The following is a 14,460-nucleotide window of genomic DNA, read 5'->3' as shown; positions in this document are numbered from 1 at the left end:
TAACATTTATAATTAACCTTGTAAGAGTTTACATGATAAAAAAAATTAACTTTGTGTAATTTAGTGGGAGATATAGCGGCAGACCTTCTGAGCTTTCTTTACTACTTAGCGGCCGAACCGCCATGTTGAATTAAAACCTACGCCAAATAAAGCTAGAGTAATAACCAGTGCCGCGTTATTTTTTACACATTAAATAATAATAAATATCATACTTTTATTTATATACTGATATTTTGGTATAAAGTAGTTTTTTAGTCAGCTATAAGTCGTGTTTATTGTACACTCAGTCCATAAATAATCATCAACTTGCTGACTTGCTGGTTGGTTTGCTAGTCGCCTGTCTGTCTGGGCGCGGGTCTGCTGTACTCTGCACTATACCCTTCTCCTGGTGTTGCATTCAACGTTTTGCCGCCACTTGATTCTCAACTTGTACATCTTTATTTATTTTATTAAACTCATGTTGTATAGATATCAAGTTTATTTCATGCCCGACTTTTATCTATGACTGACCCTGAATTTCAATGCCATGGTGATCGTTCATTACTCGTGTCCATCCTCAATATTTATCACTTAGATCTTGTCATTATATTATATAATATTTATCGCGTTTAAATTAAAAATTTATTTATCACCATGGAGTAAAAATAATTATCAAGTATTTTATTTATATTTGTTATTTAAATTACTGGGTGTTATGATTTCGGTTGTTACAATTTGGGGTCCTGTTATGTTATCCAGATGTTGCTAGTATTACGAATCCTGGGTGGAGTCTTGGCGAATCACATGAGGGTACAGGGCTGACATTCAAGTCTCTACCTTTTGGTAGGCTTGAGTTGTGTTATGTCTCTTCGGCATCAATCTCCTTGGTCGCAGCCAAAACATCTCAGCAAGCAAATATCGAGCTACCATGCTTAAAACAATATATATTATTGTCAACTCAGTTGTTGATGAAGCTTCGTAGCATCAAGCATCAGCAAAGACAGTAACCTGCCACGTAGCATTTATGTACCATTTATGTCGGAAAGGTAGGTCTAAATATATCAATTCGTCGATCACTAATTCCCATTTATTCCGATTATATTATATACATCATGGCTATATCTATATATATATATATGATTAGTTTAGAATTTATATCAATTTTTATACTTATCATCATATTCATTTTTTTTTGTTTCAGAAATCAAGTCAACATGCAGCAGGTGGATACCAACTCGCAAAATAATTCCGTAAGTATTTCATTTATTTTTACTTTTTTTTTTTACTCTAAAACAGGTAGGGTACAAGTACCAATTCTGGCCAATGCTCCATTTTTGGACCTCTAAGTAATTAAATTATTATACTGAAATTAGTCGAGGTCCAATAATTTTTAGATTTTTTAAAAATTTTCCACGTGCATATTTTTAGTTTTTTTCAATTGATAAAAAAAAATTAAAAATGGTTAATTATTGCCAACTTTAAAAATTTTTCAAGTAAAACTGGCCCTAAAGTGGCCAAAAACGGTACCACTATCCTCGTAATTTATGTTATCTGTTTTAAAAACGAAATATTAAAATCGGCTATTTTTGGTTGCATGTATATGTGATGAAAAAAAAAATATTATTGTAAAATAAAAATACATAGAGTATTAATTTGTACATAGAATGACCGTTCTCTTTTTTTTCTTTAATAAATCAACACAATCTGTAAATAAAACTAAAATTTGCTTAATCTGTATGATGTTTAAATTTTTTGTACATAAAACTAGTAATTGAATTTTATTTTTCAAAATTTTATTTAGATTTAAACATTTGTATCATAAATAAGGGAAATAAAATTTAAACTCTTGATAAAAATTAAATTTTTAACTGATACTGAAGTTAGCAGACAATTAAAAATTTTTTGATTTTTTTCTGAACAATTAAATTTGAAGAAAAAAAAAACTAAAAATATGCACATGTAGAAAATTTAAAAGACTACAAGTGCATTTTTTTTTTATAATTTATCGTTATTCTAAAAATCCAAAAATTATTAGACGTCGGCTAATTTCGGTATCATATTTGTAACAATTGTCAGTATTTAAATTGAAAATAACTAGAATTTTTCTATGTCCATTTATTGGGCCCGATTAATCCACTAGGTTTTGATTTTCCATAAGTAAAATTTATTCTACCTCTTATTTAAATCATAACTATCACAGTAAAGTTTTTAAATTTAAATTATTTGCTTGTAAATTTTAAAAGAACGATTAGAAATTTCGAGTACTAATTAATTGCTGCAATGACCCTAAAATTTTTATCAATCCACGGTCGAGCTGTAGACCAAAATAATATTTTCAATTTAAAAATTTATATTTTTAAATAAAATATATTACAAGTTAAGATATTGTCCCAGTTACTGAAAAATCTAAGGTACATTTAATAAAACACAACAAATAATATTACAATATAAGAGTTTTACTGATAATCGATAATCTGTAAATTACAGTTAGATGTGGAAGAACGAGATAGGCTGTGTAAAATACCGAAGGTGAGAATCATTGATGAATATAAAAATTCCAATGGTTTATTAATCATCGGTGGTTGTTTCTTTAACGCTTTTTCTTTTCACGCATTATCTTATGAAAAACTTTTTATACAAGCACTTGTATTGGTCTTTTTTTTTTAATAGTAGCTTTAAAAAAAATGCAATTTTTGACAAATAATCATATTTAAGTTTAAATAATCACCATTTAAGTTTTACAAATTTGCAAGCTTGCTATCTGGTAGCCAGAATGATAGGTAGATTTCTAAAAATAAAAGCTAATTAATTGATGATTAAGATACTTTTCAACTAAAATAACCTATGAAATTTTAAACACCCACTACATTCAAATTAATCAATCGATTTGGTTCATCTTCGAACTTAATCGAGAATTCCCTAAAGAATAATTTTAATAAGAATCGTAGTCGTGATCATGGTGAAAAGGCGCGTAATAAATTTTTGAATTAATGGTATTTTTGTAACTAATTTGACAAATTATGAAAAAGATTTTTTATGAAATCTCATTAATAATTGGAGTAGTAAAATGCATTTTTTTTTGCTTTTGCAATGGAGCACGTTTTCATTTTTCTTAAACTTATTTCTTGTAAATAAAATTTAACTGTTTATAAAATTGTATGCGATTTATTCATTTAAAAAAAAACAGGCCAGTGCACCAGGATCGCAATCGGTACCAACAAAAACACCGCCACCACGTGAAGAACCCACGATAGAGCCAGTAAATGGAGTGGTTCAACCACCAGTAGTACCTCCACCAAATCGTCCAGGACGAATCACGAATCACCTTCAGTTCCTTCAAAAAGGAATACTGAAGCCACTATGGAAGCATCAGTTTGCTTGGCCTTTTCAGCAGCCCGTCGATGCAAAGAAACTCAATTTACCAGTATGTTATTAATTTATTATTTTTTTCGATTAAATACTCTTTGTTACTTATTACTTATTCATTGCCGTTTATTTATATCAGGATTATCACAAAATCATAAAATATCCAATGGATTTGGGTACGATAAAGAAACGGTTAGAAAATACGTACTATTGGTGTGGAAGCGAATGTATTAAAGACTTCACTACTATGTTTTCCAATTGCTATGTCTACAACAAACCCGGAGAGGATGTTGTAGTGATGGCCCAATCACTCGAGAAAATATTTACCACCAAGGTATGTAAAAAAATGTTTGATTTAGATTTATTATCGATCATAAAGTGTAACTCCTTTTGATCACAATGTTTTACAATATTACATTTAAATACTTGGTACAAATATCAATATGACTCTCAACTCACTAAATTATTGAGATGAGAATAAAAATGTCCATTATAATATTACCATTAGACTTTAACATTTTATAACAAAATATATATATATAATTTAAGATTTCACAAATGCCAAAAGAAGAAATAGAACTCGAACCTCCCGTTCCAAAAGGACTTAAAGGTAAAAAAGCAAGGGTTGGTGGACCAATGATCGGTGGTACTCCAGGAGTTACGCCGGGAGTCGGTCGAGGTCGACCTTCCTCTGGAGCAGCGACAGTCAGTTCCAGTGTACCAAACAATCTTCCACCTGCTGCAACAACAGCAGGAACGACTGGTGTCTTGCCAATACCACCTCTAGGTACTCAAGCACCAGTATTTGTACCTGGAAGTACCAATACAACAACAATCGCACCTCCAGCCAGTATAGGCGTCACGTCAATGGCTACTCATAATTCTCTACCGCAACAAGTGGTTCCTCCACCCAGTGGATATCACGCGCAACCTGTGATAGATCCTCAAGCAGCTGCTACTGTACCTGCTCCTCCACAAGTCCCAACTACACCTACGGTAATGCCACCTTCACAGCCTGCTAAAGTCAAAAAAGGGGTGAAGAGAAAGGCTGATACGACGACACCCACCGCCAATTCATTTGAACCCATGTATCAACCCATGGAATCTAAAAATGCTAAACTTCCTACGAGAAGAGAATCAGGCAGACAGATCAAAAAGGTAACTTTTATTTTTAATCATATTCGAACAAATATATGAACTACACTAGTGTGCTTTGTGTGTAAATCCTCTAAAGATGTTTGTTTATTTATACAACTATTTATCTATAGTTTTTTTCTTTTTGACCCGGAAGTAATAGAAAAATTGATTTTTGAAATTACAATTAAAGTCAGTATTTTTAAATAGAGTTTTATTGTTTATAAATTTTAAAAAGTTGAACATTTTTATTCCATTTTTTTTGTTAGCATGAAATTATTTCAAATTGAAAGATTTATTTAAAATAATCAATGAATTTGTTTTAAAAAAAGTCTCGGTTGAAAAAATAAAAAAATGATTTTTCGTTCGTTGTAATAATGGTTTAAAATGTCCTTGAGGCTTGCATGTATATTCATGTCATTGCATTAACATACTAACAGAGGGTTGATGATGGGGCTGTTTCAGCCGTCGAGGCAAGCGGAAGACGGCCTTGTGCCATTCCATCAGGCCAACATGCCCCTCATCGGGGTGATGGCCCAACAGGTACTCATACTATTTATCATCAACAATGCGTCATATTTCATTTGTGTTGTTTTGTGGCTTGCAATGATTTAAATTTTTTTTTTTTTAAATATTACAAATTTTTATGATTTTTCATTAAAAATAAATAATTATAATTTTTTTTATTAATAAAGTCAAATACATTTTTTTATTAATTTATCAATTAGAATCATTATTCATTTTTTTTTCAACTGCCTAATAAAATAAGGCCGTGTTCAGAAACACACTCTGGAAGAGAAATATTCAACTCCTGCGTTCAGAAATGTCCTCTGGTAGAACCAGAGATGCGATTTAACATTACAAAGGTACTAATCACACCTGGATAGGTAATTTTTCATCTCCAGAGTGTATTTCTGAACACGCCTTAATAATCATTTGCCTAAAAACGAAATAAAAAAAAGCTAAAATTTACTCAGCCTACATTTAAATATAATATTTAATGTTTATTATAATATTAATTTTTTAATTAATCTTTTAGCCCCAGCATGTCGGCGGTAAATCAAAAGAGAAACTCTCGGATGCTCTAAAGTCTTGCAATGAAATTCTTAAAGAATTATTTTCCAAAAGACATTCGGTAATTTTTATAATTAATTAATTAATTAATTAACTATATTTTTTTTTCGTCTATGATTTTAATGACATTATTTTTAAAATTTTAAATAGGGTTATGCTTGGCCATTTTATAAACCCGTAGATGCCGAGCTATTGGGGCTTCACGATTACCATGATATCATCAAAAAGCCCATGGATTTGGGTACTGTAAAGGTAATTTTGACGTTCATTAAAATTTTTTGATTAAAATTAACATAAAAATTATTTTAAAAAAAGATAATGAAAATTATAAGCAAAATTAATTACTTGACTTCTTATACAAACAATAATTGGATGTTCAGACAAAAATGGACAGCCGTGAGTACAAAACGGCCCAAGAGTTTGCCGGTGATGTACGACTTATCTTCACAAACTGTTACAAATACAACCCTCCTGACCACGATGTTGTGGCAATGGCTAGAAAACTACAAGACGTCTTCGAAATGAGGTTAATAAATTATCTAATAAGGGCCCGTTCATAAAATGAGTTCGCACTTATTGGGGAATCGGGGGTCTAAAGAGAAATTCGCAGCTCATCAAAAAATTTTGAAAATTTTTCTCAGTTTTTAAAATGATTTTTTTTTTTTACGATAGAAAATCATTCGTAATTATTTATATTTTGTTATATTTTCTTATTTGTTTTTCAATGTCGGCGCTAGCATTGTAGTCTAAGAAGATAAAATTTTGCGTGACTCATTTTATGAACGGCTAAGTTTAAAAATAAAAAAAAATAATAATAATTATAACAATAAATTAAATTAATGCAGGTATGCTAAAATTCCTGATGAGCCTATTGGAGGAATGGCAGCAGGAAATCGTAGTAGTAGTAGCGGTAGTAGTTCAGGTTCTGAATCATCATCGGAAAGTGAGGATTCTGAGGAAGAACGTACACAGAAACTCCTTGCTCTTCAACAAGAACTAAAAGCAATGCAAGAAAAAATAAAAAAAGTGGTTGAAGAATCTGGTAAAAAGAAAAGTAAAAAGAGTAAATTAGATAAACCTAAATCTAAACCTATGAGTAGTAAAAATGTTGGACTTGTTGGAAGTCATAGTGGTGCCATGAAGGAACTAATGAAACCGAGTGTTGGCATGCAAAATGTTTCTGATAGTGTCGGTGCAAGTATAGCCAGTGTTGCGATGGGGGCAGGTGATCTTAAAATGCCCAGTGGTTTACCAGTAGGTGTTGGTATGGGTTTACCTGGTGATCATCATGCGGCATTGGCCGTTGGTCCAAGTAAAACTCATTCTGGTGTTGCTGCGGCAGCAAGTGTTAAACCTAAAGGCAAAACTAGAGGCCCTGGAAAGTCTGCTACAACAAGTGCTGCTAGTAAACGACCGAAAACGAATAGTAGGTCGACTAGTAATAAGAAGAAAAACGCTGCTAATTTACCACCTCCAATGCCCTTTGATTCCGAAGATGAGGATAACGCTAAACCTATGTCTTACGATGAAAAAAGGCAACTCAGTTTAGATATTAATAAACTGCCAGGTATTTTTATTGCTCAATTTTTTTTATTATTTATTTATTCAAAAGTATATTTATTTATTTAAATTTTATTTATACAATTTTAGGTGACAAGTTAGGAAGAGTAGTTCATATTATTCAATCTCGAGAGCCTTCGTTAAGAGATTCAAATCCCGATGAAATTGAAATTGATTTTGAAACTCTTAAACCCTCGACGCTGAGAGAATTAGAAAGCTACGTTGCTTCGTGTTTGAGAAAAAAAATACGTAAGTTATTTTTACTTTATTAAATTACTGTTAAAAAATTAAAAAAAAGTAAATTTAAAATTTTAATTATTTATTCAGATAAAAAAGTCAGTGGTAAATCTAAAGATGAACAGATAGCAGAAAGAAAACAAGAACTCGAAAAAAGATTACAAGATGTAACTGGGCAACTAGGCAATGTAAAGAAAACTACTAAAAAAGGTTCGTTGAAAAAAAAATATATATTTATTTTAATCAAAGTTGAAACAAAAAAAGGACATTTCCTAATGAAAATGTTTGAAAATTGATTACAGAAGACAACAGTAAATCAGTAGACGTAGTTGGTTCCGCAGGAACGAGTGGACCATCGCGGTTGTCGGCGTCAAGCAGTAGTAGCAGCGACAGTGATTCCAGTAGTAGTTCGTTATCATCGAGTTCGACTGATTCGAGCGACAGCGAAGCAGGTTAGATATAAAACGTCTTGTAATTGTTGCAAATTATTTACGACCCTCATGTTGGGAACAAATTAATTAATTAATTAATTAAGCTAATTTAAATTTTTATTCAATTGCTGACGTGCATATATAAAAAAAATATTTAACTGACAGTTTATTACGCGATTTTTTCAATTTTGCGAGGCTATTTGCGATTATTGTCTTGTCAGCTTAATCAAGTTTTCCAGTTTTAATATTTTTTTTTTTTTATAATATCAATTTAAATTGATCGTGTTTGTACAACATTTATAAATAATTCACTATAGTATACATATTTTTTTATGAAATATTTACTCTACCATTGACAAGCATTTAAACTTTTTCCTATAAGACTAATTTTCAAATAATTAAAATAATTTTTTTATTTATTCAGTTGACAATAAAGTTTTTTTTTTTGTAATAAGACCTATTTATATATATATAAATAATTAATACACAAATGATATATAAACTTCCAATATGACGGGCCAGTTTTTCAATCCGAATAAAAAAAAACGCCTTATTAATTGATAAATCTCTAGTACTTACAAAAGAAATAACAAAATGAATTTTTATATGCTTGTCAATTATTTTGTTTGTTTAAAAACTTTTATATTTAAATCAACAACTATTATCGTTATTGTAATTATTAAATAATTAACTCACGATTAATAGTTGATGTTGTATAGTTATTTTTTTTTTTTTATTATTAATCAATTAAAAGACTTTAAAAAATTTATTATATTGACGTAAGAATAAACTAATGAGGTTTTATCTTGAAATTATGCACAAAAATTATCGCAAATAACTTCTCAAATTTAAAAATTATCATTAATTTATAATATTAATTAAAATTATGGTGTTTGTTATTGAAAATAATTTCGCCATGTCTATAAAAAGTACAAATCAAGTGTCAACTTGTTATACTTTGTACAATTATTTTTATTTTAAATTGGTGTATATATATATTTATATATATATATACACGTAATTCAATTAATATGTAAGTTAAATGAAATATTATTACAACTACAATTGTTGTTTTATTAGTAATTAGTAAACAATAATTATAATATTTTGACACGAGATTTGTAGCTTTAAATTCTTTTTACACATACATGGATAAAATACAATTTTTTTTCGTTTATTTTATCAACAAAAAACATATATATTTATTGAATATATATATGTATAGATAAGTAAATATATCTATGCAAAAACGATAACAAGAAAGCAATTACGCTGAGCAGGTGAGCTAGTGGAGTGCAGACTGTGTTTAGAGGATACCATATTTCATACCAGCTTCTTTTACTAATGCGCGAAAATCCGTTGATTTAAAAAAAGAAAAAAAAAAAAAAAATTCTTTTGCCTTAATCTACAAAAATAAATTTTCATCGCATGAAACGCAAGTAAAAACAATAAGATTTTTTTAATTACTTTCAAATTATCTAATTTTTATGCTGCTCCATTTTAGTTCGGGTATAAAATATAGAAAAAATAAATAAATATTACTATTTATTTAATATTTAAGTAATAAAGTTTGTATTGCAGCATTAAAATTAGATTACTTGATAAATATTTAGGTATATAAATTAAAATAAATTTTTAACAATTAGATAACGGTAATGAAAAATTTAATTTAACAATTCTTAATATTTATTAATTTTTCTACGTCAATGTGTTCTAAAATGTCTCTAAATGTGAGTTTATTCTCATCGGTTTATTTATATTTTCATGTCATTTTATCTTAAATGATATTTATTAAAGAATCATAGTGAGTGATCGATAAAGGAGCGAAAGAAAGAGTGAAAGTATCGACGAAAGAATGGAGAATAAATAAAATAATAGGAAAAAAATTATCACTATAAATTAATATACCGATAAATATGAATACTACATTAAATCGATAAACTTTAAAAAAGTTAAAAATGATAACAGACAATCAGCACAACAGGTGCGTGCATCTTGATCAAAGAAATATTGTTATAGCTCATAGAATCTTAAATTAAAAACATTGACAATGCCGTAATAGAAACAAGAAAAGATTAAAATGCAGACAATGTGTATTGGTGGCTGAATTTTTTTTTATCGGCGCATTGTAGCATCCTTCAATTAAAGAATAATATTTACCAGCATTAAAACCAGTAAATAAAACTACCCGGTGTACCCATTTTTTTAATTTTTAAATTTACTTTACTCCAATTTCCCAACGATCTCAGATGTCTTGATACAAAAAAAAAAAAAAAAAAAAATCTCATTTAAATTCGGTGGGAAAAAAAATGTGGATTGATAACAATAAAAACAACAAATAATTTAACGAATCGAAGCAATGGGACGAACATAAGGGCAGAGTATTAATGAAGATGAGTAAAAATAATTATCAAGAAATAAAAAGTTTACAAAAGTAATAACAAAAAAAAAAGGCGCACTAGCCTCCAAACACATTGTTTGCACTCCGCTAAGCTTTTTTTTAATCGGTCTACTATTTTTTAGTCATGCTAATTATTAATTTTTATTCTCATTCGTTGACTAAATTAATAACGTTTATTACAAAACCAAGAAAAACAAACGGAAAAAAATTGTTGAATTTTTTTTTGTCATCGTAATTTTTTTTTTCTGATGAAATTGTGAATATTGTTAAACTAACAATAATAAATTAGATTGGTATGGTTTTACATGCCTTCAATATATGAATACCAGTTTTAAAATTATATTCAAAAAAATGGTCATATCAATCAATTAATGAATTGATTGATTGATTTTTAAAATTGTTTATCCCACAATACCACTCGAGGATAAAAAGTTCCACAGCTATTGTAAATATTTGCAATTAAAAATTTAATAAATCTAATAGTTATCATTATTTTATAATTACTTAATCCGTCTTATTATTTATTAAAATTATTAAAATTCAAATTAGTATATTTTAAATAAATTTTACACAATATATATAATAGTGAAATAATAAAATAAAATATCTTTTTTAGTTTTTATTTTAAATGTTGGCATTACGATTGCAATTTTTTTAATTTTTATTTTATTAATCATGTTAATTTCACTTTATGAACGTATAGAAAATTATATTTAAAAAATCATAATGACAAAAAAAATTATAAAATAATTTAATATTAAAAAAGTTTATAAAAATTATGAGTGATATAATTTTGCACTCTTATAAAATAATTAAATATTAATTTTATTATCACTACTAATATTATTATCATTATTATCATTATTATTATTATTATTTTTATTGCTATTAGTTTTATATTTATTACTACTCAGATTATTTTAAATAATTTTTTGGTAAATTCATTTTTTATTACTTACGTACTTAATTGATTTCAAAATTACTAAAATATATAAATACATTTTGAATTTTAAGAAAAATGAAATTTATTCCGGGTTCTTTAATGACAAAAATAAGATTCGAATTTTTTTTTTATACAAATAAATAAAATTTATGTTAAAAAAAATATCTATAAAAATATAACGAAGTAAATAGGAGTTATGAAGGCTTACGAGAATAGTGTAAAAAATCTAAAGATTAAGAAAAAAAATAAAAAAAAAAATTATTAGCTTGTAGTTTAGATAGGATTGTGCATAATTAATGATCATAATTAGCTTAGAAAAAAATCTAGGGCATTTAATTACTATTCACATTGCCTTCCAAATTGTTTACTGTATAACTTTAATTGTATACAGTAACAACTGTCTTTATATAATAATTTCTTCTCAGTGTAACTCTACTCTTCCTTTTTTTAAAAATAATTTTAATAAATAATTACTTGATTTTTAAAAAATATTTTATCAAATTAACGATAAGTAAATTCATCTTTTGTTTATATAAATGCTAATTAAAAATTATAATAATTATTCTGTTTGAACATTTGTACAAAAATTAATCCTCTGTACGTCCTATAACGAGTGGTATTGATCGGAATGGTACACAAAAGTTTTGTACATAGTAAAAAATAATAATAATAATAATGATGAATAATAATGAATAAAATAATAAAATTGTATCATTAAGTATTAATAGTAAGGATAAGAATAATTGACTACAAATAAAAAAAAGATAAATGTAGAAATAAAAAAACGATTTCACATAAAAAAATAATTAAAATCATAACGACAGTCATGATGTGAGACGAAGAAAAAGTTTTTTTTTTCACTAATTGTTTTCTATGAAAGATATAATTGAAGAATGAGCTATGTACTTTATAGATCTCGACGCGCAATCATCATCTTTATTGATTATTGATTTGAGCTCGTTATATGATTTATGTCTAAGACACTAAAAAGCATTATATAGTCTTGTTCGTTGTTTATTAAATAATAAAAGAATATAAATAATTATAAAAATTCATTAAATTTATTTAAAATTATAAAATGAATGAATGAAAAAGCATCGAACAAGAAATAATAACCGATCTCAGAGTTGTGCTAACTGATTGTCTGGATGGATATTTATTAATATACAATTATATATTTTGCACTTTAAAAGGAAAAACAAAAAAAATAAATCATTAACTCGTTAGTTTCATTGTCATTTTATAAATTAAATTTAAAGAAAAAAATTGTAGCACTTATTCGAGTTTATTTATAGTTTTTATTTTGATTTCATCGATTATTAGTTTGGTATAAAATAATTAAATGAACAAAACATAAGATGACCAAGTGAAAAAAAAAAAAGAAAAAAAAAACAAAGAACTAGTGGAATAATGAAGTAAATAATAGAATGTCGTGGATTTGGAGTTGCTTTTTTCAGCGAACAATTTGTAAGAATTACAATACAATATAAAAAAAAAGAATAGACGTGCGCGTTAATATTAAATACTCTTAATATTAAAGTTATTTAGAAAGCAACAAAATAATTAAACAAAAAACCAAACAAACCAAGACAAAAGACAAAGAAAAAGTTAAGGGAATAATGATTTTAAAAAATATCCCGAACTTAAATGTCTAAAAAATAAATAAATTACGTGTGCGTGTGTATTTTATGTGTGTAATTAATTAAAAAAATGATTTTACGTATGAATGTAATATAATTGTGTACGCGTATACATATTTATATGCACACGCAATTTGTTTTTTCGAAAATTTGTTTAAAATAAAATGAAAATATTATTGGTGACTATGTAGAATGAACTAAAGATTTAAAAAATGAAATGAGAGCAAATAAAATGTGTTTGCGCATAATGAATTTTAAAAATATAAATATAAATGAAAAATCAATGAATTAATTAATTAAAATAACCATTTAAAATGTTGAAATGAATAAACATTGAGATGAAAGTCCACAAAATAAGAAGCATACGATTGAGATATTTAAATTAACAACGTTGTACACAGTGATACAATTATAAAATAAGTATATGAATAATAAAAATCTATCAGTAAAAAAAAATATGTGCATCTAATATTGTTTAATTTTTACGTTTTTCAATAAATAACTTATTTATTAACCAAGTTTTAAGATAATTTAACAATTTTCTTTGTTGGTATCCTCTAGAATAATCTGCACTCTATTAGCTCATTGGGTTATTTAAATATCATTGGCAGTTTTCGTTTTAAATAACTTTTATATACATCAATATATTTCGACGATATCACATTAATTTACAGGAACCGCAACAAATCGGCCACCGAGGAAGAAAACTAAAAAAACAGCCAACGCTGTTCCATCTTCAAACCTCACAATTACACAGGTACAGTTCATTTTATTTTTATTATTCTTCAGACTTTAATTTATATTATTAAGAGAATAAGGAAAATTTTGTTCCCGCCATATCTATATGATAGAATTAGTTAATGTTTTTGAAATCGGTATTATTAGATAGGTCTTGACTTGAATTTGTGCCTTTTCATACTTTAAACAATTTTTTTATTGCCAACTATTGAGTGAAACAAAGTTAGTTATATCAGTTGCAATATTCACTATATATATTCACAATATACGGAAAGTGCTGGTCTATCGGATCGTGATTATCAAGATCCAGGCGGATCCCGAAATCATAAGATTGTTTCGCTATAGTAACGATCCGTTTAGTTATTATAACTAATTTGAGGTTAAAATAGATAAATTTACAACTTTAACTTCATTACAATTTTATTTTTAGCTGTCATTAATAATCACATATTAATAATTCTAATAGGTGCAATAAAAAATTATTATTTAATATCAAGAAATGTAAAGTAATAGAATATACGTAATTAATTGATGTAAATTTTACAGTCTTTTTTTTGTTTCAAAGATAAATTAAAAAATTAATCGATAAAAAACAGAAATTTTTGCATTAAATATATAATTAGTATTTTTTCATTGTCGTTGTGTGCGCTTTAAATGATTAATAATTTTATAAATAAGCACTGCATAATTTGCAAGATATGCATTATAAAGTTTAATAATTTGGTTATGAGTGGTGGCGCTTGAGAAGTAGATCGCGATAATCACGATCCGTTTTGGTATGATATGGATACGTTAACTGACGATCACTATACATTTAAGTATATGCACAATCCGTAGGATCATTATTATAAGTATCTAGTGTTTCATTCATATCGATATATATATTGTGGTAGTAGCAATACAATTTAGAACTAATCACGATACACTTGTCGCTCTCCGTTGGTGAGCGATAAACAC

At 27.3% G+C, this 14,460-nt stretch overlaps 1 protein-coding gene across 6 annotated transcripts in view; it reads left to right on the top strand.

Annotated features, from left to right (window-relative positions):
- Positions 1 to 14,460, top strand: part of LOC130668568 (bromodomain-containing protein 4-like) — a 28,791-nt gene that overhangs the window by 1,037 nt on the left and 13,294 nt on the right. For 2 of the 6 annotated variants that reach the window (XM_057470909.1, XM_057470908.1), the window contains exons 2-16: positions 739 to 1,025; positions 1,181 to 1,229; positions 2,467 to 2,508; positions 3,167 to 3,403; positions 3,485 to 3,679; positions 3,895 to 4,503; positions 4,945 to 5,022; positions 5,519 to 5,614; positions 5,704 to 5,805; positions 5,934 to 6,079; positions 6,399 to 7,120; positions 7,204 to 7,362; positions 7,441 to 7,560; positions 7,653 to 7,802; positions 13,440 to 13,522. In XM_057470909.1, coding sequence (XP_057326892.1) covers positions 1,015 to 1,025; positions 1,181 to 1,229; positions 2,467 to 2,508; positions 3,167 to 3,403; positions 3,485 to 3,679; positions 3,895 to 4,503; positions 4,945 to 5,022; positions 5,519 to 5,614; positions 5,704 to 5,805; positions 5,934 to 6,079; positions 6,399 to 7,120; positions 7,204 to 7,362; positions 7,441 to 7,560; positions 7,653 to 7,802; positions 13,440 to 13,522 — 2,799 coding nt within the window. In that variant the 5' untranslated portion in view covers positions 739 to 1,014. The remainder of the gene's footprint in view (positions 1 to 738; positions 1,026 to 1,180; positions 1,230 to 2,466; positions 2,509 to 3,166; positions 3,404 to 3,484; positions 3,680 to 3,894; positions 4,504 to 4,944; positions 5,023 to 5,518; positions 5,615 to 5,703; positions 5,806 to 5,933; positions 6,080 to 6,398; positions 7,121 to 7,203; positions 7,363 to 7,440; positions 7,561 to 7,652; positions 7,803 to 13,439; positions 13,523 to 14,460) is intronic. The other 4 variants (XM_057470910.1, XM_057470911.1, XM_057470915.1 and 1 more) reach the window with 4 other exon arrangements.

Source organism: Microplitis mediator, chromosome 5, assembly GCF_029852145.1.
Source record: "Microplitis mediator isolate UGA2020A chromosome 5, iyMicMedi2.1, whole genome shotgun sequence".
NCBI classification, from domain to species: domain Eukaryota; kingdom Metazoa; phylum Arthropoda; class Insecta; order Hymenoptera; family Braconidae; genus Microplitis; species Microplitis mediator.
This window is presented reverse-complemented; position numbering and strand designations above follow the sequence as displayed.